At 47.2% G+C, this 25,276-nt stretch overlaps 1 protein-coding gene across 2 annotated transcripts in view; it reads left to right on the top strand.

The window, feature by feature from the left end:
* LOC142583000 (uncharacterized) overlaps nt 1-25,276 on the top strand; it is a 146,715-nt gene that overhangs the window by 99,808 nt on the left and 21,631 nt on the right. For both annotated transcript variants that reach the window (XM_075693214.1, XM_075693213.1), the window contains exons 2-3: nt 18,077-18,427; nt 22,156-22,470. In XM_075693214.1, coding sequence (XP_075549329.1) covers nt 18,077-18,427; nt 22,156-22,470 — 666 coding nt within the window. The remainder of the gene's footprint in view (nt 1-18,076; nt 18,428-22,155; nt 22,471-25,276) is intronic.

The raw sequence follows: 25,276 nt of genomic DNA, 5'->3' as shown, positions 1-25,276 counted from the left end.
CAGTCACGCATTGTCGAGTATTGCGAGGGTGTTGAAAGTTAGCGAAAACCTGATGCACAAGAAATCAGACTCAGAGTGTAGTGGTGCATTCTTCTCACAGCGTAGAGAACTATCAAAAACAAGGAGGAAGTCCAACATAATATTTCACGACATACATGACCTTGTCACAAAAAAACACAGCTAGCTTGTGTCTTCTACAAAAACAGAGCAAGAAATTTAAAAAAGAAAACGTTCTATGCACGAAGAGAGAAGTGGGAGATCTTCGCTGCTATAGTATGAGCAGTCGTAGGTCGTTTTCTCTTCTTTATTTTCACAATTCTGCCGGCAAGAAATCGTGACTTGTGCGCCAAATGTGGTTTCGATGGAAGCCGTTGCCTCGTGAGAAATGTGAACGTGCGAAGTCGATGGGAAAGAAGTAAGAAAAGAGAGGCTGCGTGAAAGAAGAGGAGAGTCGTAGGCACGAATACGTTTAATCTATGAGTGCAGCACAGAAAAATAAATGAAGCAATCACTTTTTTTAGGCAGGTGCAAGTGCGGAAGATACTGTTCTTCACGTGACCAGCCCGCGAAACAATGAAGAAATTTCAGACAGCCTCCGTGAATAAATTAAGAATCTGTCCGACCGCCTGCGTGAAGAACAACTCGTGCACTCCTCGAGATTGGCTACGCGCTGTTTCTAGCACGTTGCTCGACAGCGCCCAGACAAGACGCATAATCTGTCTTGCTCGCGTAACCTGCGTTTAAATATTTATATTGTACTTGCGTGAACGCGAAGCGAGATAGCACGGGGAAAGATATTCGGCGCTGTTACAGTGGCGACGCTAGTTTTCCGCCAACCGCGTTCCACACTTCAGCGAATTCTTGTGGCATGCAAAACGCCGAATGGACCGTCGTAAATGTGGAACGTGTTGGGGTGGGGTGGGGGAGTACTTTGGCATCATTTTATCTGACTTTTCGTTTTGCACTTTTGTTGCACATTTGTAGTCAGTGATAAAGAAAACAAAGCGATAAATTCCACATAGTGTTAACACATTTGCTTTATTTTTTTATGCTATCCATACAGTGTCATGTACGTACAAGTCACGGAAACTATGTGCTACAGTTTTACCAAATACTGCTGAAATCTTAACACTCGCGCAGTTAATCGCTGTTACCAGTCATACTTGTCCTTAACGTGACCACAAGATTTATTCTCTCCCTTTCTCATGTGATAACGTCATTGAAACTTTATACCTAAGAGGCGTCTTAAAGCATCTGGTGCCAAGTGGCATTGGGCATTTCATTTGGACATGTTTTCTTCGTGTCTTCGCGTTATTTTCCATTTGAATTTCCCGCGCTTTAAATAAATAGTTAAGCATCAACTTAAACATTTATCCATTTTTCATCTTACCTACTTTCTTTACTGTCCATAATTTTAGAATGCACAGCATTCGTTGATCTCCTATACTATTTTTTCTTGTTGTTGTTGCTTCGTTCACGTGTAGATTTCATTACACGATGTTATTCACACTCAGCCTTTTGGACTTGCTGGATGTGATGGCTTTCGATAGAATAAGCGCCAAAATTGACGGCACACAAGAAGAAATACAGACAGGACAGGGCGCCGTCAATTTTGGCGCTTATTCTATCGAAAGCTATGCACCAACTAGCCCCACAACGTGTTTTAATGCGATGGCTATAGAGGAGTAAGCTGGGCGTGGCGAGACAAGCCGACGCATATCAGAAATATCATCACATTTAATACCCAAAAATATCGCGCAATTTATGCGCGTGGCTGCGCCGATAACCGGCAGATGAGAAGAGAACGAAGTGCGCCTCAGATATCGCTTAAGCCTGCCGTTGTAAGGCCGTCAGAGAGGAGCTGAGGTGGCGTTGTGATGTGCTGGCCTACACGCTCTGACATCTCACCTCCGTCTTTTTGACCAAGTCCCGTGGTCAGCTGAAATGTCATACACAACACTTCACTCGATCCTACACAATGTTGTCAAGATTTCTAGGAAGCCATAAAGTACGTTGTAGTCACTGAAGCTGCGCTTGGTCTGGGGATGTGTCATTGTCCATATTCGTGTCACTGAGGGCTTTTGAGCCGGGCATGTGCACTTTAGGATTCACTGAAGAAATTGCAGGCGCGCGTGGCTTTAGCTGGGACACGTGCACTGTGCCTCGTTGGCTAACGCGACATCTCGAACACGAAGCACGCACTCGCTTCAAGGACGCACTTCATCCGGACGCACTTCATTTTTTTTTAAAGCGAATGTGAATCTACTAGGCGAGAGGTGAGAACCCGACCACCGAACGACCAATGGACGCACACAGGCGAAACCGTGGAATGGTAGGCAAACAAAGCTTCCCTTTAAAACGGTTGAGATGGCTATTATGGTGAGCGGTGGCAAAGCTGCGTTGCATAATATATATTCAATGGGTGACCGCTGGCTAGGAGAGCGTTGGCTGCCGATGTTGACTGGTTGAATGTGCGGACAGATGCGCACGGACACGGTGTTGGCTACGAGGGCTTGCGGAGTTGTGCAGATGCTACATGACGGCGAAGTATGGGCCGCTAAGGCTGGCCGTGGTGGCTGGTCTGGTGACTACAGGAGATCTCTTTCTAAGCCTTCTTTTGAAACAGGTCAAAGTTGCGGGAAATGTCGGGAGCGAGCGGAGATCACAGCACTAGCCATTCTTGGGAAGTGTTTTTGACTGGCTGTGAATGTAGTATTCGTAGCTGAATGGTCCAGCTGGGTAGATTTTGGTGGCTCAAAATTCAGGCGTTCTTGTGCTGCTGAAAACCAGCCTTCTGCAAGGATGACCGGAAGCACACTATCTTCGAAAATGGCAACTTCAACAATTCCTATGAAGAGATCAATGGAAATGTTTAGAGAAGCAGCCCTAGAAGGAAGCACTGCGTCTCCTCTGAAAGCAGCAAGCGCCGGATCGGTCCACAGAATGATCATGCTAGCCGGGACAAGTGCCTTGGATATGAATGTCACCTTGGATCGAGTCAGGAAAGGCTTCACATCTGCCGACTTTAAGGATGGCTGCGTTGTAAAATGGAAACTGGTGTTTACTAGCTGTCCAGTATAACAGGAGCACTGTGCAACGATTGTTGATGTTGTGCATTGAGTTAGGTTGGATTACCTGACGATGGAAGCTGTGGTTGACAGCTGGACCCCTAGAGCATTTGGATGCTAAATGTCCTAAGGCACTAACATTCGCAATAAGCAGCTTGAACGAAGTCTTGGACGCTACGGAACGCTGGGTCACCGTAATGCACAGAAATAGCTGCATATGTGGCTCTTGTTGATCGCTGGGCATACTTAAAAATGCCCATTCTTGGTGGTGCTCCTCGAACGGGAAGTAGGGTCGGTGGCTCTGGATTAGGCTGCTGGCGCTCTACGGACTTAGATGCGCGGAACAATTGTCGAAGCAGCCTCAGCAAAGAGACAAGAAATTACTGGCTTACTTTAGCTTGCAGATGCCGTGATCTCTTTTCGAGGCTGGTGTAAGTCGCAATAAAATCAGCTGTTGTTGAAGGCCTGTTAGCTGCAATCGCGGCAACGATGTGTGGTTCGCGTAGGTCGTGCAGCAGGTATTAACTTTTCTAGGAATCGGGAAGCGTGACGGGCTAACTCTCAATTACTATCAATTTTAAAAGTCATACTGGTGCGAGCTCTCGGAGTGCTCTTGAAACAATTTCAACCTCTGGTCTTTTAATTTGGTGAGCGACAATTTCGAACAGAATGTGTCTCGGAGATCGGAGGACCATGTGACCCACGTTGCGTACTAGCTTCCAAATGGGAGATGCCAGTTCCGTGCGGTACCTTTGAGCTTGATGGAAGCTCTGAAGCGTATGGCAGAGCACTCGTCCCAAGAACACTCGTTCACGTCATCAAGCCATTCATTAACGCTGCGGTTGAGCGAGTCTTCAAACCGCACGATGAAAGGTTACAGGTCTGGCAGTGTAGTCACTGTGGCTCAAAAGTGCCAGAATAGCAGGGTAAGGCACTGGGTTGTGCCTAGGTTGAGGGACAGTATTGATGTGCCAGTCGGAGGGGGCGCGCTGACTTCCACCGTACGCTTTGACTTGCGGTGCTGCTGAATGTCGGCTTGCAATCGCTGCATCAGCTCTTCTTTCGAACCAGCGGTCCAGCTCGCGGCGTGCTAATTCATCTGTTATAAGATCTACCGCTAGGCGCGACATTGGCAAGGGGTCGAGATGCTCCCACAGAACTACCGGCATTGCTTCCTTCAAAGTATGGCAAGCGCTACGCAGCAGGCTCGAGCGTAGCGTGTTCTCAGCGCTAGATGAAACTCAAGGCGAGAGAACCTCACGAAACAATGTTCGTTTTGTCTTTGGGGTAGCAGGAGGCTGCTCGTGCGAACGAGTGTTGAAAATCGCGGGGCGCGAACTGCGTCGGCCAAGAAAGAAGCAATGCCTGTCATATTTAGCAAGGATTGGTTCATTGGTCCGATGGCGTAGCTGAGTGTGTTCGGCAACGTTGACGACGCCAGATGTGAGCGCCTGGATGCGAAGACTAGAGGCGTAAGCTGGGCATGGCGAAGCAAGCCGACCCATATCAGGAATATCACACAATTATGTTTTCAAACGGTCAAACTCCATCGCTTCTTTCCCAATGTGTCGTGCACCCCTCGCCCCTCGCCTTATTCTTCTTCTTGACTGCACTTATTCTTATTCTACCTCTTTCTCTTTTTTTTTTTCTTGAAGCGCCACTCAGGTCGTATAGACGCAACCTTCTCACGCGCCAAAACTGCTCTACACCGCGGGTACCCAGGGCACGTATAAAGTGCCCAGCCACGTATCAACGAGGGAACCCTTGGAAGTATCCTTTAGTAGCTATTTCTCAAAAATAAATAAAATGGAGGCGCCGTATACACCCTTCACTTGACACCATTCGGCAGAAATGCTTGTGCCTACACTGACGCTTGTACTAGAAAAGCTGCCTTTTGGTTTTATGAAAACAAAGTTGCGTAAATATGGCGCGGCTTTTCTTTTTTGCCCGAATCGAATGGACGTTAGGGAAGCCGTGCTGATTGCCGCACGTGATAACACAACTATGAGCTGAACCCTGTCATCTACCGCAATCGATCGCCTATTTAGAAAAATAAACCTCGCGCGTTAAGTCAGCACTTTGTACAAAGTGCATCCTCAAGTAGTTTGCTACGTCGTGCCTTTGCGAGTTTAACGATTGTACAGGAGTCATGGCAAATCACACACCCGGATGCGGTGATGAGAAGCTTCGCGTGAGCGCCATGACATCTTAGCTGACACGTCGAGGGGCATAAATGTTACCGGGAATGAAAAGGATGCGTAGTCGCTGTATTCATCGATGGTCAAATGAGGCGGTCCATTTTCCCTAAATGGAAGTAACCCCGAGAGACTCATGACTCAACCCCGACTCACCCACATCCTCCTCTCCTTTCCCTCCCACCTCAACACAAGTCACTGTCTCAGTGGCGCTTGCCCCGCGGACCCCTCGCACGCAACAAAGGCTCCTTCGTCCCGTATTCCCCAAAATGGAGGGAAAACACTCTCCGATACCCGCCCCCCTCCTTCCCTCAGCGCTTCAGGGCGAAAGTTGGAGCTTAGGGAAGCTAGGTTCAGAAGCGCCATGCAGGGGAGGAAGCGTCCCTAGTGTTGCGTGCTTCTCGTAATTCAGTTCTCACGCGACCGCTTTCCAGCATCGTCCGTTAGCAGCGTCGCGTTAAAATACCGCGCGGCCGAGTTCGCCAGAACACCAAAAATAAATAAAGAAAAAAATCGTAGGAATAAAATCGCTTCGCATATAAAAGGCACTATTGATTGTTGCCACTATTCGGTTCCACCTATAAATTAAGAAAAATAAACTTATACGATACAATTTTTTTTGAAAAGCGGTTGCGGGGGAGAATGACAAACCAAGCTCTCTTCCCTCTCGCAGGCAGACTTCTTCTGTTATCAACCGTGGCGTTCACTTTAGTTTTTTTTTTTTCGTCATTTTCGCGTTTAACAGGATATGAGACAGCACTCCTCCTCTGTCTTCTTTCTTTTTCTTTTTTGGCCCTGTGAACGAATTGACTGCACCGAGTCTATTGGATAGAGAACGCGTAGCCACGATGGAAGTCGAAAGCCAGCGGACACTCACTTGAAAAGCGGGGACAACAAATTTCATCGTGGAAGAAGCGCCTTCTTCTTTGCTTTCAAAAAGAGTTGCCTTCAAGCGGCGAGCAAAGAGTTCTCGTTATAGAAAAAAAAAGAAAGTTTAACGCTCGAACTGTAAACGCGGCACTCAAAGCGATGAAGCCTCGTACTTTGCGCGGCTGCGCTTTTTATGTTCCATTACTTTTTCGCCCTCTCGTCTTTTTCTTTCCCCCTCCCCCTTTTTTACCATTAGTTGAACGCCAAGGGCTCATACTGGCTTGCAGGAGTGTACGAACGTGAATATCCGAATTAATATTTTTATTGGCTCGTTCTTTCTTTCCTGAATTTCTTGACAGCCAGAAAGAAAGAGATTTGCAGGAAAATATGAAAAACTGATTGTGCCGCGTAATCTCCTGTTCGCAGGTGTTCCTCGCCCACACAAATAGTGACTAATAACTTCATTTTTTAGGGTTCTTTTTCTATCCTCCTTTTTTGAACACCTCACTACAGAGCACCAGGCGCGGATTCTTGGAATTATGACGCAACGATATTTTCTTTCTTTCGCCTCAGGCCAAGCGTCTCTGGCTGCACTTTTATTTCAATTTCCTACATTTATCGTCGCTGTGGCCCTGTGTCGGTCTCGGGACATTTTACTTAGTTTTCACTGCCTTGTGTTTCTTTTATCGGATTCCATCAAGCTAAATGGGCTTACCGCTGCTTTGGCTGTGTGCAGCAGGATAAAAACAAAACAGAAATAATAGACGCTCAACAGAAGGGGCGGGTCCCTCCTCATCGAGCTTGCGCAAGCAGAGCAAAACACGAGCTAAACATCGTTGCAATAATAGCGTGCAGTGACGAGGAGGTTGAAGCTGGCATTCGCACATTTGGGTCTGTATTCATTAGAAAGTTCTTATGCCTTAACCACTTGCAAGGACATGAACATGAACCACAACGGCGAAAATCTCTCACAAACCCAATGATTTGAACCGTTTTTCGGCAATAAATTTACGTTTCTCGTTTGTAAGACGTGTTTGTCATTGGTTGACGGCATCTGCTAATGGTATATTCGTTATCCTGATCGGCTTTAGGCCCTACTCCTACAAACCGCCTTGCAGCTTAAAAACTGCTTCATGAATACGAGGCTTTATAAGTTCGGTCACTATAGGCTTGTGTTCACAAAACATCTACATAAGCGCCGTCTGCGATTGGCCATCTGCTTTTGGCCATAACCTGGTAATCGCCTCACTATCCCGCCGATCATGCCTGGCGACCTCAAGATTTTCGGACACTGCGAAAGCGCTCCTGCATAAGAGAAGTTTTGTGAAGACGTGAAGTGGTGAGCACTTGAGAAGTCTCGGTCAGCCAGGCCAAATGTGTTGGTCAGGCTCAGCAGGGAGCGGCGTCTCGGTGACCTCATACTCAGTCGGTGGCGTCTGTTTTATAAGAAATGCATTTAGGATCTCAGCGGTGTGTTTACAAAGTGATGTGCCATTGACCGCAAAATGTCGCCCACTTATGATCGCGGCTGAAATGAGCCACAGGTCAGTTGTCCAGTGGCGACGTTTCCAACCCGGCAGTGTCATTGGATTATCGAAGTCTCCACAGGCCTTTTCAGCTTTCACGTTGCCAGAGCAAGTTAGGGTTACTGGCATAAGCGAAGCTACAAGACCCCGTCCAAACACGGAATGACGTTGTGGTCTACACTTTCATTTCTTCAACAGACGTTTCCAGGTTACGCAAAAGAAATCGCCGAAACATACTGCTGTACCTCTTCGCTTGATTCAACAAAGTCTCCTGTATGCCGTTTGTTCGATGCTACATTTAGTTTCGACGTTTATTGGTCGCCCTGTAACATGGCAAATGTCGTATATCATCCTCGAAGCCTGGCTATATCAAACTGGTGTATTGCTTGTTCGTGTGCGCTCCTTTGGTTGGTCCTTGTCTTTTTATTGCGCTTGACATGGCTTATCATGTCGTGCCAGCAATGCCGAAATCTTTGTGCACGTTCCCCACACCACCCCGATTACTCTCAACTAGTAACAGTAAGAGAAGCACGGGGGAGACACGTGTTTCAACTAAAGTAAGCTAATGCAACCCGTCCTTAAGCTCTAACGGTTGCTGGCTCTGTCAGCTTCTATACCGCTGCACCGTACTGTCTCCGCCCGGCCTGAAATATGCTCGCCAGGGCATGACTCACTCTCGCGCGTGCCAGCGCAGAGGAATGCCGGATTCCTGTATGCGGAGTGCTTTCACCTCCCACCCCTTGTGAAGAACGTTCGTATGGAGCGACGTGCGTTAATGTTCCTTCAATGCACGTTTGTACTTGTATCTATATTGCTTTAATTCTAGCAGATTCTGTCGCGGCCCTTAGTTTATACAACTCTGTCACGTGTGTCTCTTGTATTTGGCGTGAAGAAATACTCTTTCAAAAATAAAGAAAGAATGAAGGAAGGAACGGCTTTCCCTGAAACAAATGGTTCTAGCGTTCGAGCGTTCAAAGAAGAGAAAGAAAAGCAAAGTGAAGCCTCTAAACTGTGGGGAAATGCGGAGAAATATACCGCTTTCCTCAGGAGACGTCAACAGTTGTTTACCTTGCGCGTCGCGTCGGAAGAGTGGGAGCAAGGACCGAGGCGGGGGATGATTTTTTTTTTTTAAGAATGGTGTCTCACAGACGACGGTTTTTGCTCATATGTGCTTTAAAACTTGTGGACATAATCAAAAGTATCGACATTTGAGCGAGTTGGTATTGGTTGGACATCTTGTAGGGGCAGCACAAGATGACAAAGACAAAATGCAGGAAACATATAGGACAGCGCTGAACGCTCAACTAACTTTATTAGAAGGCATACACAAACTTAAGTGTTACAACCTACGCCCACGTGCTTTCCCATCGATGGCTGCATTATCAGTGCACAGGCAAAACCCAAAACCGTGTAATCTAATGCTACACTATAAGGCGGTTTAAAAATGCAAATTCACTGTCATACAAATTTAATCAAGGCATGCTTACACAACGGGATCCTTTTCTTTTTGTTTCTGATATAGTAGGTCTCAATAATCTCCCTCGCAGTCCGATTGCTATGCGCGAGGGAGATTATTGAGACCTACTATTTCAGGGGAAAAAAACGATCGCGTTGTGTAAGCCTCTCTTCATTAAATCTGTATGACAGTGAATTTGCATTTTTAAACCGCTTAATAGTGTAGCATTAGATTACATGGTTTTGCGTTTTGCCTGCGCACTGATAATGACGCCAAGGATGGGAGAGCACGTGTGTGTAGGTTGCAGTACTTAAATTTTTGTTTTACTTCTAATAAAGTTAGTTGCGGGCTCGGCGCTGCCCTGTGTGTTTCCTGCCTTTTGCCTTTGTCGTCTTGCGCTGCCCCTTCAAGGTGGATATGATCAAGTCCGCAAACGCAAATAATGCGTGTACAGTTGAAACTTGTGCATTCATGACGTGTGACAGAAAACTCGTTCATTTCTGAAATCTGTACGTGATCTAACGGCTGATGCTTCCTTGCTTTCCTACAAGTACCTAAACGAATTATTTCAACATGCTTGAGAAACACATACGTCATCAATAAGCATAACTATTGCGCTGTTCGATTACACTGCATTACATTGCATTATCATTCACGCATGCCTCCTATTTCGCCTTTGTCGGTTGAGTCACTGTCACCTACATCCTTACCAGACAAGCCACAACACACTCGCTCCTCTTCGGGAGGACAAGTCAGCATGCTTTGTACCGCCAACTTCCGTGCGCTGGAGCCGGCCTCTTTGTTTAGTCTGCATTCGAGGACAATCTATTGCGTGTGCTCGTATGGGCGCAACTTGGCTGCAGCTGTACCCTCCTCGTCGACGACTCGTCCAGTTCCGGCTGCGAAAGCGCCTTTCCCCACTGATCCGTGAATAGCGTCGACTCGGTGGGGAGACGACGGTTCTTCCTCCTCATAGAACCGGAAGGATGGCTGCTCGCGCAGTCTAGATACCACCCTCCCCAGTTCCACAAACGAAGCGCTGCCTTTCGAAAGGAAAACTGCGTGGTTAGCGAGAATCAGGAAATCCTGACGAGAACCGCTCCGGGTAAAAAAGGGAATTGGGAGAAAGGGGGAGTGTATGGCAATCAGCGGTTAATATAGCGGAGCGTGCCGGTGCTGTCACAAGCAGTCGACATCGCTGTCACTCTTCAGAAAACGGAGATGTCGGGAAGCGGAAAAGGAAAAGGGAAAAAGTTTGGAGGTAGGAAGGAGCTCCTCTGATTGTCTGTCGGACAACCTATAGATAGGAGCCGTGAGCTTTCGTGATGGCGCGCACAAAATGGAACGGATCAACAGGATCACGTGAACCTCCCCCTATTTTCATTTTGCGGAAAGGGAGCAAGTTACGTGAAGACCTCGACGAGGCTGAAGAATATGAGCACGTTATTTGAATAAAGTAGTGTCTACAGGATCCCCATTGCTAAAAGAATAATTTTCTGCATACTATCTATAGACTTCTTGTTGACCTCCCCGTGACTGCACTTTTTCGCTGTGGGACTCAACCGTTTACACTATGTGTCGCTTGCTTCGTTTTCTCTGGATATATAGACGCATCGACAACCTGGATTATCACGACTTAAACAGACCATGCTGTACCGTCTATGGCTAGGCGTTGTATTTACCAATTCTTAAGCCTTCCTTATTGGAATGGCTAACAGTCCCACGTGCGACATATGCAGCTGTGAAGAGAGGCTCAAACGCATTATCTGCGCCTGCCCGCGCTATGGTGCCAAGAGACAAGGGATGTGCAGAGTAATGGACCAATTGGACAGTCCACTGTCAGAAGTAAAAGATCTAGGCCAGTTATTCCGAAGAACATGCGCGCAGAAAGTATTATTCACGCTATGAAGATCTCTGCAGTCTACAGGAATTCACGATAGACTCCAAGGTCGCCTCCTACCGCGCTATAGTGTACGCGGTTTGTTTCTGATCGTCTCTCTTTCTCCTTCTCTCCCCCTTCCACTCTCTTTCTCTTCTTATCGCCCTAACCTCCCCCCCCCCCGTGCAGGGTAGCCAACGGGAACTACCTCTGGTTAAGATCCGTGCCTTCCTTTGCACATTTTCTCTCTCTCTCTCTCTCGTAGACCGCGTTGACCTTCTCATCGACCTTTTCGAACTCTGCGAAGCCTGTATACTTCACAAAAGCAGAAGTCTCTAAGAAGAATATTTTCTTTAAGTTATCGCTATCCAGAAAATCGCAAAGTAAAATGTATGCAGGTTAGTCCAAAGATAGTACAAGGCCAAAAGTCCACTGGTTGTGTAGAGGTAGATCATAGAAGACTGTTTGGAGACTTTCTTATAGACTGCAATGAGTGACATGCACACAAAAGTACAAGACATAAGTTTGTCTATCTCCATCGATATGAACTACCTATAAATCTAAACTGGCGTAGCCCCAGGAACACAGATATTATTCTACATGTTTTACTCTTAAGTGGCAAGCACACCTGAAGAACCGGGGCCTATGCTGGGCAAGATTGTTTCAGAAAGCGGCGCAAGAATGCGCGACTGAATATATACGCCGCCACTGTATTTGTCACTTGACTGATTGAACGATTGATCTATTGCAAATTTTGGCAACCATTATTCCGCCGGCTTGTCTTCTATAAGTTAAAGCAAGATGTCAGGGGAAGTGCACCATTACAGTTATTAAGTACTTCACTACCACACAAAGGGCAGTCATATGCAGCAATAAAAGCGGCACAAAGAAAAGGTCACGGGCCTGCGTGGCACACGCAGCCACAGTCACAGCATGAGCTGGAGGGGCGGCTGCATAAGAAACCGTCGTAAACTGCTAAATTTACTAGAGGGTCTTCGCGGCGAAGTCTCCTTGAGTCGTTTTCACGAGAACGAACTGAACCACCCGCCCGGCATAGACGTCGAGCGGCGGCTTCTGCTGCTCTCTGCACAATCGTCTTCTGAGCCCGACATTGCCTGTCGTCAGCATTGCGCATACCTCTACAATTCGCTTCTTCAGCAGCGGTTCGTACCTTGCAAGGAAACGCCATAGCATGCACCGAAGGGTAAACACAGGTACCCAGACTACGCGGCGCACATGTCACATCCCTAGACATGTGGCATGACACGATGCAACTGCTACCTGTTGTGAGACCTGGTAGAATACAACGCAACTGCAATGCGAAGTTTACACGTATCGACACTATGCGGCGGCCATCTCACATCGCGTCACAAGTGGCACAATACGATGCAACTGCTACATGGCATGCCACCTAGTGACATAATTTTCAACCGCAATGGAAGGGGTACTCGTATTGACGCTACGCGGCACGCATCCCACATCGCGTGTAACTGCATGACTCCTCGCGTGCTAGGACGCCTGTACAGGTCATGTTTCGGCAGCAGCGAGCAAGCGCTGGCATGGCGCAGTTGTAGAGTAGTTGGCTCCCGCGCAAAGGCCCCGAGTTTTATTCAAGCGGAAACTGAGAATTTTTTTTTCATTTCTCGCGATGGCTGCGGCGGACACCGGTGGCGGTGTTGGACAACATGGCCACCCGGAACCACTATTGGACTGAGCTTATAACAGCTTACGCTGTAATAAATATGGCACTTTCCGTATAGCCTCAGTTTGGTGTACTTGCCGTGGTGGCTAAGCGGCTATGGTGTTGCGCTGTAAAGCACAATGTCACGGGATCAATTCTCGGTAGTGGTGGCCGCATTTCAATAGTGGCGAAATGCGAAAACGCCCGTGTTCCGTGCATTCGGGGCATGTTAAAATCACAAGGTCGACGAAATTAAGCGGGAGTCCTCCCCTAAGGCGTGCCTCACAATCAAATCGTGGTTTTGGCTCGTAAAATCATAGACTTCAATTGCATTCGGTTTGTTGTCAAATAAAACAGCCGTCTAACATGCCCAAGCAATCATTTCTACAAAAAATAAAAAAATATATCTAGAAAGGAAGACTCCGCTCTCATGTCGCCCTATATGTTGTTGGTCTACTCGCTAATAGGTTCCTATTGATAACAGGGCTAAGTATACGGACATGGGGACAGGCGTCTTATTATTCCTCTTCAATTCATGCCTACAGTCACACGGAGCGTCAACAGAAATGAACAGATTGGGTCAGCAGGCGTCTAAAGCACTACTTTCAAATATTAAGGCGAATTGTTATATTAGACTGCTTGCCCTCGCAATTAAAGCGCGCAAATAGGACCCATCTAATAAAATTCGACGGTGTGTGTGTGCACGCCTGCGTGCGCCTGTGTCAGGCATTCTGCTTGGCAATAAATACCACTATGCTTTTGCGGTATTTCTTGTCAGACACAAATGAATCTTGCATGTAACAAAAATACAAACGAACTAATGAGTCTCTTCCACGCAGGAATAAAACGCGCGAATAATTGTCAGCAGCACCACAGCCCTATACGCGTGCATCACGTCTCAAAGCAGGAAGTTTCTTCTAAAAGCGAGAGTGCGCCAGTTTCCCACGTATCGTACCGCCCATGTTGTAACAAAACTGGTTGTAACATCTCCTCTATGTTGATCCTTCAGGCAATGCTTTGCAGAAACGCAAACGATATCGCCGCTTGCGGTTTCCGTCCTCCCTCTTCTTTCTTTCTTTCTTTCTTTCTTTCTTTTCATTTCTAAACGCCTTTCCCCTCGCGTAGGGTAACAAACCGAACGCGCCTCTGCTGGCCCTACACCACTTAGACTATATATAGCTGGTTGACCTCCCTGCCTTTCCTTCCATTCTCCTCCTCCTCCTCCAAGCTATGCTTGATAGCCAGTCACCTGCAAAATCCTTTGCATAACAAACATTTCCGCAGTGCGTGGAATCTGCCAATTATCTTCCCTTTTATTGTGTCGTTCACCCATTCGCACGTCATCAACAACAAGAACATGCGATTTCTTGCACAGGACCGATAGTCCCTTCAAATAAGCTTCATGCCAGAAGACTTCACAACTTAGCAAGCGCTTTTGCCGCAGTAGTCCGGTGTATACCGCACGGCGCCGCCGCGCGGCCGCATTCCGATGTGGATGGAATGGAAGAACGGCCGCGCACCTTGCATAGGGTGCACGTTAAAGAACGCCGGGTGGTGGAAATCAATCCGGAGTCCCCCGCTACGGCGTACCTCGTAATCAGGTCGTGGTTTCGCCACGCAAAACCTCAGAATTTAATTTAAAATTTAACGTAGCAAGCGCGCTCCCGAGAGCGAGAACCACGTAAGCGTCCGGTTCATGAGCAAATGGTGCGTCTCTTTGCAAGAATTACTGTCCGCAAAGTAACTGCCTCATTAACGTTACGGCACGCAAGAAGGTGTTAACTACATCAAGCTAAGAACGCTGTGCTCGCCTAAAAGCAAAACTACGGCGAGACAAATAAAAAGAAAGAGCTACTCACAAATGTGATCGCCGAAAATCATAACGCTGTTCCCGAAAGGACCTTCCCTTCTCGGGCGATCTTACGCTCCGCCGCCCCGTCCTCATAATTCGCTATTTATATTCACAAGTTCCTTCAGCCGCGTTTAAAAGAGGGGGAGAGAAAATTACTTGGAAGGAAAAAAGAAAAACGCGATTTCTGAGGGCAAAAGGCGCTTGTGTGCATATTAGCGCAATGAACTAAGGGTAAAAGGAGAGAGCGGAATAACAGCGCAGCCGACGCCCCGACCACCATGCTTCACCTCTGGGCTGGCAGCGTTTTATTTGTAGCTTCGAATAAAAGTGCACGCGGCCTCTCTGATGGCGGGGCGGGTCGTAATTTGACGAAGAAAAAGAGAGGGGAAAGAATGAAATAAAAGGCGTGGAGGTTAAGCATGTGATGAGGTGCGTTCGCTGCCCTGCACAAGTGGAAAAGGAGGAAGAGAAAGAAGAAAATAACCAAGAGTTTATGTGCACTGGAGTCACCGATGTACTTGAAGTTATCAGCACTGCCACTGACGGCCGCTCTGTGTGAGGTTGGCTTCGGGAATCGCAGCAGCACTCTGGTGGCCGCCTGCAGCTGTGATGTGCGAGACTGTAGTCACAAGGCGCTGTGCAATGGGAAAAGCTCTGTGCACAGCTGATTTAGAGCCGTGTTCGAGTTGTCGCATGACCTCTGAGATGGATCGCGCTGCCTGCACGCTGCTTTCAATCTTGGAGGCCATGATTATCTATAGCGAGGAAAGAGTCTGCCTCTGACGTGCGAGGATGGTGTTGAAAAATCGGTAGCAGAAATGCAGTGTATGCTAAAGCAAAAGTCGTTATAGGCCGCTTTCTTATATATATATATATATATATATATATATATATATATATATATATATATATATATATATATATATATATATATATATATATATGAGGGGGTAATACGAGGATCTGAAGTGAACGCGTATCGTATGCGTCGTAATAATTCGAGGTAAGAATATGTTAAAATAAATCAAGCTGGCGTCTGCGTTCACCGCCATATGGCTGTCCTTCCAGCATTTTCAATGATGGGTGGCACGTAAGCTCGCCAAAGCTCCGTCCTTCTGGCTTCCAACGACCTCGCAGATGCGCATACTAACCCTCTTCACTATCGTCGCATATTCGTTGTACGGCAGTAAATTACCGTACGATGACATGCTGTTCATTGTAAAGCCTTTAGGTGATTGACTATCAGCTTCTCAGGACGATTGCCATTATCACCATCAGCCGGACTAAGATCGCTGCAGCACCAGCGCTAAGTGCACTACAGTAACAGCTGACATTTGCCCACCGTGGAAAATATATAGTCGATAAATTTCCTCATCTTGCCACTATACCCGATTCTGTGCTGCCATCTTGCGCGTTTCCTTTTCTTATTACCCACTATGTTGTTTTTTTTTTGCCCTTTTCGTTAATTTTTTGGCGTTCGCTGAGGCGAAATGAAGAATTTGGCTACTAAAGAGCCCTCTATCCCACCATCATAGCTGATATCAAAGTACTAAAAAAGGAACAAGAATATATAGATAGAAATCGATAGAAATATTTAATCATTGTTACAATGGCTGAGAAGGAGAAAGAAAGCCCTGTCCACATTGTTAGAGCATAACGCAAGACTGCAAATATATACACATTATGCGCAACATAGAGCTAAATCGTGTCCTGTGAAAAGCGTGAGACGTCTCCAATCGGGATGAAATAGTTGAATTCACAACAAAGTGCCTAAAAGTCACTGGCGTAAAATAGCAACTTGTCTCGCGTGGGCTGTCACGCGCCGTAATATGAAAATCAACTTCTACAAAAGCATGGAGACCTGTTTCGCGCAGACCCCGCAAGAACGACAAATTGCTTCTGCATCTAATCGATGGCTAATGGGCAAGTCATTTCACAAGTTTGCAAAATGCCTTGCTCGTTGGTCATCGCCCATAACTGTCAGGTTGATCGGCCCACAACGGCCCTGAGCGTAATTTCACGAACCGTCCTTGCCCAGGGCATGGTAGAAGTAGATGATAATCATCCGCTACAGAGTTAAATGAGAGAAAAATAGAGAAATTTTATCCAGTCAAGACAGAGACGTCGGCCTAAGTGTGCAGACGTAGGAGTGGAACACTCTGATATTAAACATGGGCTGCCTATGTTAGAACCCTGGTTCTTGTGACGGCATGTGTGAGTGCAGCAGCGGCCTTAAATCTCCAGGAAGAGACTTCCTCCACTCGACAAAGATTCTCCGCTCTCGGGTCCAAGTATTCCGTTCTATTTATTCAGTCTAAATATGCCCAACCAACTAAACCAAGCCTGCAGCCTGCTTAAAGGGGCCTTGAACCCCTCTTTATCGAAGTGGAGAATGGCATTTGAAGTAAAATTAAGCTATTTCAGAAGTACTTTGCCGCTAAACGTTCTTCAATGCGTTCAGCAGAAGCGGAGTTATTTGCAATCAAACACTGCCACTGCTGTGCTCCCGTTCCTTCTTCAATGCCTTGCATTGTGAAGGCTACGGCACTGCGAGGCGTGCCCACAACGATCCGCCTTCTTAATGTCACCGTGGCACGCAGTTCAAAATTCATTTTGAATGTTAACGTAGACGTCAGGACTTCCGCTTTTGGTGTCTACGACGCGAGAATGTAAGCCAAACGCGCTCGTCCTCAGCGAGCCGCAATGCGCTTAGCCAGTGGACTCGTGGCGGCACCCCGCGGCGGCCGCGGTATCTATGCTACGTAGCCGACCGCAGCTACCAATAGCAGCCACGTATGAACACCCGCCTTATTATGAAAGAAAGCATCCAGAAGAGAATGAGGAGCAGGCTTCTGTTGAAAAGAGAGCGTTCGAGAGAGAGGCGATTCGAGCTCCGCTTGAGAGTTCCACGTACCGCGTACGACAGCAAAGCTTGGCCGAAATGTTCACAGCAGCGTGTGGTACCCGCGGATTTATGTTATTTCATAAAGCCCGAGGGTTGTTTCAGGACTCTTTTAAGGGAGCAAAGACACGGATTGGATAAGTGCAGGTTTGTGCCGGTGAAGAATAGGATTTTTAGGCGATGAGGGCGGAGTGGGATTCAGAAGAAAGGGAAAGGGTTTCCAGGTGACGAAAAAGCGATCATTGCAATGCGCAAGATCGCGAAGTCACCGTACTGCAGGTTCTGATCATGTGTCTGCAACCAATAAACTCTTATTTTGCACATGTAATGAGTTAAAGCAGCAGCAGCATTTTAACTTTTCTATGTGGTCAACATTATTTAGTGGAAAAGGGTGTTACTGTTAATGTCGAGTTATTGTCAATGTTAGTGTGATGTTAGTGTCAATGTTAATGTTAAGTGTCGAGCGCTACTGTGCAACTTGGCTTCGACATGTCCTGCGACTGTAATACGTGACAAGTTATTAGGTCAGCACTGCTTTTTCTACTTTTCTAGTCCCGAATCATTCAATGTGATCAAGACATCAGTTGCCGTACTCGGCGGTCATGCGACCGTGCTCGATAAAACTGCTTTGTTTCGGCTCGACGCAGGTGTGCTGGGCGTCGTGGTCACCGAGGTGCGGCTCCTGTCGGACAGCAACAAGACGCAGTACGTGCTTCAGGGCGAGGGCGCCACGCTGCTCTGCTTCTTCGTGCTGTCGCCCGGCGAGGACCTGCGGCGCGTCCTCTGGTTCAAGGACGGCGCCGAGGTCTACGTGTGGCGCAAGGGACGCCGGCCGCTGGCGCGCAACCTGTTCGACAAGCGCGTCGACCTGAGCAACCGGTCGCCGTCGTTCATCTCCATCCTCAGCGCACACATGTCGATGCAGGGAAACTACACGTGCAAGGTAGAGACGGATCAGGGCACTTCGCAGAACGACTTCTTCCTCACCGTCATCGTAGGTGGGTCTTGAAGCTGCCTGGACGTGGCGCCTCTTCTTTTCATATATTTAGGTTCATATTTCTTTTCACTGAACAAAACGTTTTTCTCTTTCATTTTCCCCTCTTTCTTACGCCCAATGATGGGTAGCCAAGCGGACGCTTCGTCTGGTTGTCACACACTCCATTGAAAACTTTTACCGCAACTCCATCTAAAAGCTCGAAACTGGCTTTGCTCTCCGTCTTTTCCGTTACGCCGTCATCGTAATGCTAACTCATTTTCAGCTTCACCCTCGCGATATGACTGGGAATCAATTTCGTGCCCCTTTAGCAATGAGCTGTTGAGAACCGTGTGGCCTAATCGCTGTACAGGACGTGATCCGCTGTTGGGCCAACTCACGTCGACCCTCGCCACACGTCGAAGGAAGCGCATAATTTGCGTTTGATAATTTGCGCGGGGTTCCGCGCACCGCGCGGACCCTTAGAGTGGTCGCACCCCAACTCTAGCGGAAGCCTCAGAAGGTAATATTGTAGCGGATGAAGACGTTGCGTTGCATTACATATAAGTTCTTCAGGTTGCGGCGTCTTCTCTAAGGCTCTGCTGCTGTCGGAGTAAATGAGTACAGAGTTGATGCCCCCTTATTATTGTGAAACATCATGCAGATAAATGTGACGCATGGCTGTAGAGGAAACCAGCGTGTTCCTCACTTTTTTTTTATTCTGGAAAGAAGCGTTCGCATTTGAGCGCAAGCTGACAGGAAGGCCAACCGGACAGCGCAAGGTTTCTGCTTCGAAGGAAAGCAACATTCACAGTCTCTTGAGCTAATGCCGTCTGGTACACGCCTTCCTCTCCGTAGAGTGGTAGTATATTCTTAAGTTTGATGTGTGGAAGGGGCAGCATTTTACAGTTTCAGCGTTACGTTATATCCGTGAAAAGTGGTGAGGGTTACTGTGCAACCGCACTTCGACATGCTCGGAGAATATTCATCGCTGAACGCAGCATCAGCGTTGACATAACTGGGGTCAAAAAGAAAAATCTTGCCTTTCTCACGCTCCCTTTTACTTGTGTATATTTTACACTCATTTCTTAGTCGCATCTTATGCCATTAAAAATTTTCTTCTTTTGTTTTTAACCCTCAGAAGTTCGGTCCACTGAGACGTTGCAACTCTTGTGTTTATATAGCGTCAATAAGAACCGAGCAAAATGTTGCACCGCAGCCTGAAAGTTGGTCTTTCTGCTCCGTTGGTTTAAGCCGTTCAGAGTAGCCTAAGCTCTCAATGGTCCGCGGCGATCGTGAAATCCCTGAGTGGACGTGATCCCTCTCCCCCCCTCCCCCCCCCCCCAAAAAAAAAAGAAGGAGGTTTTCGCACATCGTCCTTCGAAGCAGCTGCGAGGGTTTCTAGCATCTCGACGTCGCCTTCTTTTTTTTTTTTCCTTTTTTTTCAGAGATGAAAGGCAACGGGGATTTATCCTCCAACGGAAGAGGTGGGGAGAGCGGAGGGAGGTCTGGTTTTATAAGCTTCGTCAACAGAAACAAAGTTTGAAATCACACAATTATCCGTACTTGAAGCACAAAGCAGTGACAATAGGAGGCAGACCAGAACCTTCATTCTGAAACTAGCACAAAAGCAATAAGTACACAAGACCATTCGTTGCGGCTGATTTTTTTCGCTACAACTGCGGAACTTGCGGAATTACGTAATGTGTCCTTTCTTGTGCGGCGTATACATTTGAAAGGGCAGTGATTAAAAAGTATCGGGTAATTAAGACGTGAGAATTGCTACCTTCAAATAATTTATCAAATTAGTAATTAAAGAATAGGCAAACGTTATTTGCGTTACTATTTACTGTGAAGCGATGTACTTTTAGCGGTCACCGCTAGGCAGTGAGTTAAGATGAGAAGACACACGTGCGGTGGGCACAGAACACACGAACGAGCGACCTCGCAGAAGGTTCAGTAAAAGAACGTTCAACGCCGATTCTCATTTCTCACCTCTGCCCCGCTTCATCATAGATGCATGACTATAACTTTTTGTTCAAATTTCATTGCTTGAATATCTAATACAGACTGTTTCAGAGACGGAAAGGTCTTGCTATGCCAGGGTCGTCTGCCGACGTGTCATTTCATTTATCAGGCGAGTTTAAACGGCTTTTTTGTTCCTTGTTCAAGTTCTGCCTTACAGATTGACTCAAGCTTCTTCAATTCTTATGACAGATTACGCCCCCGCTTTAGCTAAAGAATCGGAAAAACTAATTTCTTCTCAGCATTTGAACTCCTGCGAGTAACTGAATCTTTAGGCCTGCTAATGAGAACCATGGCAAAGGGGCAGCCTACATTCACTAACGCTTGCCCTAGTTGTCGGCGAAAAAAATGCGAATTTCAATGGAGGACTAGGTAAATAGACGGAGAAGTCGCTCTGAAGTTTTGGGCGCTGACAAGAACCTTGACAGCGTGTTTTATATTGGAGGACTCCGGGCTAAATTTACCCCCAAGGGTTTTTTTTAAAGTTGGACTAAAGATAAAAAAAAGTGATAGGGCTGCAATAGTAAATTACCCTTTTACGATATTAAAAAGGAATCCACTCTTACCGTGATAGGAGGGTTGCCGAGCAGGAAAAGACTCAAAAACTAAAAACATGGTGGCAACGCTGCCGCGAAGTTCCCGCACCAGGCCGCCACGACGTCATGGATTCCGATGGCTCCGCTTCATGACTAGTTTATTTTTGCACCGGTAAGTATGGACTACATTGTATTCTACAGAGACGAAGGATGACGTTATCGAGTTCTTAGGACATTTACTGAGCCACAATGGCGCAAGCACAAGAAGACACGGGAAGAGGTATGGGGGCTCCTGTCAAGCTGACCTTAGGAACAGCTTTTACCCACAGCCTCCGTCATCGTTTTGATTATTACAATATGCTATCGGATTGTATCGGATTGTATTGTATTGTATTGCATTGCATTGTATTGTATTGTATTGTATTGTATTGTATTGTATTGTATTGTATTGTATTGTATTGTATCTTACTTTGAAATTGGCGACTTCACGGTGACGCATCGACGCTGGGGTTCCGGCGCGAAATTTCAAAAAAAAAATTGTGCTTTGGCTTTCATTTTTTCTCTTCTAATAATCAGCCTATTATTGCGAAATGAACGCAAATGGAGGTTTGAAGTAACACTTTATATCAGTTAGAACAGATTAAGTATTGCTTTTCAGTGTACTTCCCACTTGCAACTAAATCTGATTACAGGAGCGTTCGTGCACTTCATCCTTAATTAATACCGACCGCCACAGCCGGGAATCGCACCGGTGACCTCGTGCTGAGCAGCAGAGTCATGATCATTGAACTGCACCCGCGGGTGATTGATTGATTGATTGATTGATTGATTGATTGATTGATTGATTGATTGATTGATTGATTGATTGATTGATTGATTGATTGATTGATTGATTGATTGATTGATTGATTGATTGATTGAGAAACGTCGGCAACAAGTACGTCACCTGCCCGGAACATCATCGGATAGCATGAATCCCAACAGCAACACAACTGTTCACTAGCGCACGTAATGCTCAGTTATTCGTATTTAGAAAAAAGAAATAAAGACAAAAATAAGCAGCATATACAGAGCACGTGTTCCGCAAGGTGTCTGAGCTGGGACGGAATAATCGCGGTTTTCCGAGTGCCACGTCGGCTTCACCCGCAGTGACGTCAGCCGTCCACTCGCCCTTCGGCTTGCCCCGCCGCAGACTCGTGCAAGGAAGACAGCTGGACCACGTTCTCGGACCGGGTGTCCTGCTCCGAGACGGTGGAGCTGGACTGCGGCGGCATGTTCCCCAAGCCGTCGCCGGCCTGCGGCGTCTACAACGACCAGACGGGCGTCTACCTGAACACGGTGCCGTTCGACCGTGTCGAGCCGGCGGCCAACTCGACGTACGAGGTGCGGCTGCACCGAGTCTTCCAGGTGCGCGATTGGCTCGCCTTCCGCAACCTCACCTTCCGCTGCCACATCATCGTCCTGGGCACCGACTGGCGCTCCGGCATCTCGCACAAACTATTCGGAGGTGAGCTCGCCGCAACACTCTGCGGTCGCGCGGGTCTGTGGCAGCAGGCGCAGGAATTTAGCGTGTGCATTCGATCCTTGATTTGGAATCGTACAACCGTTTTCCACTTCTTTCTATTTATTTATTTTATTTATTTATTTAGTACCCACAGCGCCCATTCAGGCATCACAGCGGGGGGGAGGGTACAGATTAAAGAACAGAAAAATTGCAGGTTTGCATAAATTTGTGTAAGTCAACAACACATTATTATACGCCTCGTGCACCGCCTATAGAGGCGCCACTGAAAGCCACCTAGCGGACGCTTCCAACAGTACATGCGGGAGCAGTAGCAGACGACAACCCTTTGCAGCAAGGATGGCTGAAGTTCGCGGCTGCGACTTCTCCTTTGTTTGGGTGCCAGGCTGCTCCTTCTGCGGTGACAGCTGTAGGGAAGATGCTGACCTCTGCGCGAGCGGGTATGAACACGATGTTACCGGTGTTTGGGACAACATGGTCCACAAACGTGCAAGGCGTGTCCCGCAGACAAACGCCATGAACCCCATGTACATGACGTGGAGCTCATGTTCACTAGCCGATAAATTTTGTTGAGTGATGCGATCTCTCGATGTTTTTTTTTATTCTACCCTTGTCGCAATGCTGCTTCTGTACGTGAATAATAAGCACCCGTCGTTAGTGCAGGCTTACATCAAACAAATCCGCACGGTGCAACCTCTGCATATGCCGTTGTGATTTTTCTGCCGATGAATACATGTGACATCGCCGAATAAGTGCAGTCGAAGTCGCCTCAAGAAGAGTAATTGCCAATTTATTGATGGAAAAGCGTACACTAGCCAACGAAGCCACCAAACACATGGGTTAATAAAAGCGCGTGTTAGTGCTGTACCGCCGATGCAATTCTGCTGCATACGCCGATGAACTACCGTTCCCGCTGCAGTTTGCGCAATTTTAAATTACCCAAGGGAGCTGCTTGGAAACCTACAAAGCTAAAGACTGACTAACTTTTCAGTACTTTTTTTATATTACTAGTGAGAGGAGCCACATGATATATTTAAAGGCAGAGCAGCGCCAGTCAAAGTAGATGAGCGCTGGCGGCAAGGCCCGGTTTAGTCTGCAGCGTAAGTATAAGAAAGAATTCAGTTGAGAACAAAACTCACGTGCAAGAAGGGACTACGTTGTGAAACAAACAAATCACTCGGCGTGCTAAGTTTGCTCAGGCAGTATCGAGGTGTGATGACTTCCCAAACGGGACTCGAACTTTTCAGCGAGAAATGGAACAAAAATACCATATGCAGCAGCTATTAGCAATTCTCGCCCTGAACTACCTATTTTCTAAACACATTTCCAAAAACGCAAACAATATCTAAGATGCCCTGAGGCGAAAAGAATAAAGCTGTAAAAGAAGCACTTCCTTGGTATCATTCCGATAAGACACAGCGTGATTTATACCCTTTACAAACAAGGCAGGGTGAAAACTTCGCAGCTCAAGAGAATCGACAAGAGTTATGCATGGAGCAACTAGCAACAGTTAAACATGTGCGAAGCCACGCATAATATAGATGTAAAAACATGAAGTGCGCGACAGCTGGTGCGAGGATTTACCGCGCCAGATGAAACCAACAATTTCAGTTCTTGCAAACTTCAGTAGCTTTAACATACAACGCAATGCGCTCGTGCAGTCGTGCTGCCTAGCTAGCGCAACGCGGTAAAGAAGCGGAAAACAATATAAGCGGCAAACAGCATTCTGAACTTTAGCAAAATGCCTTTAAACCTCATGCTGCACTGCAGACGAACTTCGTTGCTCATGCGTCTATGATCGAGTGGAAAAAAACACCGACGAGACAAAGGAAAGGATGAGAACAAGAAATTTCCCTTCGAAGCGACGATCCATTTTTGTTACCGTTGCTCCCGCTGATGAGGCTTTGCCGGGAATGATTAGAACCGTATCGCCGGTACGTTTTCACCGGTATTTGAGCCCCCCACGCTGCACCAATTCTTCGACATTCCCTGAAGCTTTGGCCACCCCACAAGTGCGAATGGTGTTGCCTATCTTGCTCTGAAAACGTGAATAAGACAGAGAAGAGCGATCAACGACACAACAAACTACGGTGCGTGCCAGGCTCCTCTCCCGCGTGTTCTGCGCAAGGCCACCACCAGTGGCGCGTCCGTCGGCGTGCACGGCGCGTATACGCCGACAAAAAGAAAACTCGCAATCCATGGCGAAAAATCTCGCAGGTTTTTCATCAAAACGTTCATCAAACCTAGATTTTTCATCAACACTGGACGAGCGTCCTATAGATTTTCCTGCCTTTTCCTTACCCCTCTCTACTTTTCTTTTTTCTGGTTGATTTTTCGCGTTCAAAGGTGTGTGAACCTCTCTCCCTCGCCCACCCTTCCCCTAGATCAGACCCTGCAGCGTTCGGCGGCTATAGATAGCAAGTATTAGACGCGGGCTCAGCGGCATTGTTTCACATGCTTAGGTAAAGAGGCGGCCGGCGAACAGTCATGGCTGGGCGCGAGGTGTTTGATGCATGTTGTGGGCAATATATCGTCCCTGTAACGCGAAGCACTCTTTGCCTCATGCCGGGCAATCTGCGGTGGGCAGGTCTCACCTCGTTTCGGACCTCTTCAATAAAAGAAATTTGCTATCCGATAGTGGGCACCGAACCAGGTTTCCATAAAATGAAAAATTCCATTGCTCTACCCATTAGGCCACAGACCCCAAATAGCGCCTTGAGACCACCGACCCGTGTGTCAAGTTGCATATAGAAACAGCTTACGTTAAACAAGAAATTATGTCGCTATTTGG

Source organism: Dermacentor variabilis, chromosome 5 (genome assembly GCF_050947875.1).
Source record: "Dermacentor variabilis isolate Ectoservices chromosome 5, ASM5094787v1, whole genome shotgun sequence".
NCBI lineage: Eukaryota > Metazoa > Arthropoda > Arachnida > Ixodida > Ixodidae > Dermacentor > Dermacentor variabilis.
This window is presented reverse-complemented; position numbering and strand designations above follow the sequence as displayed.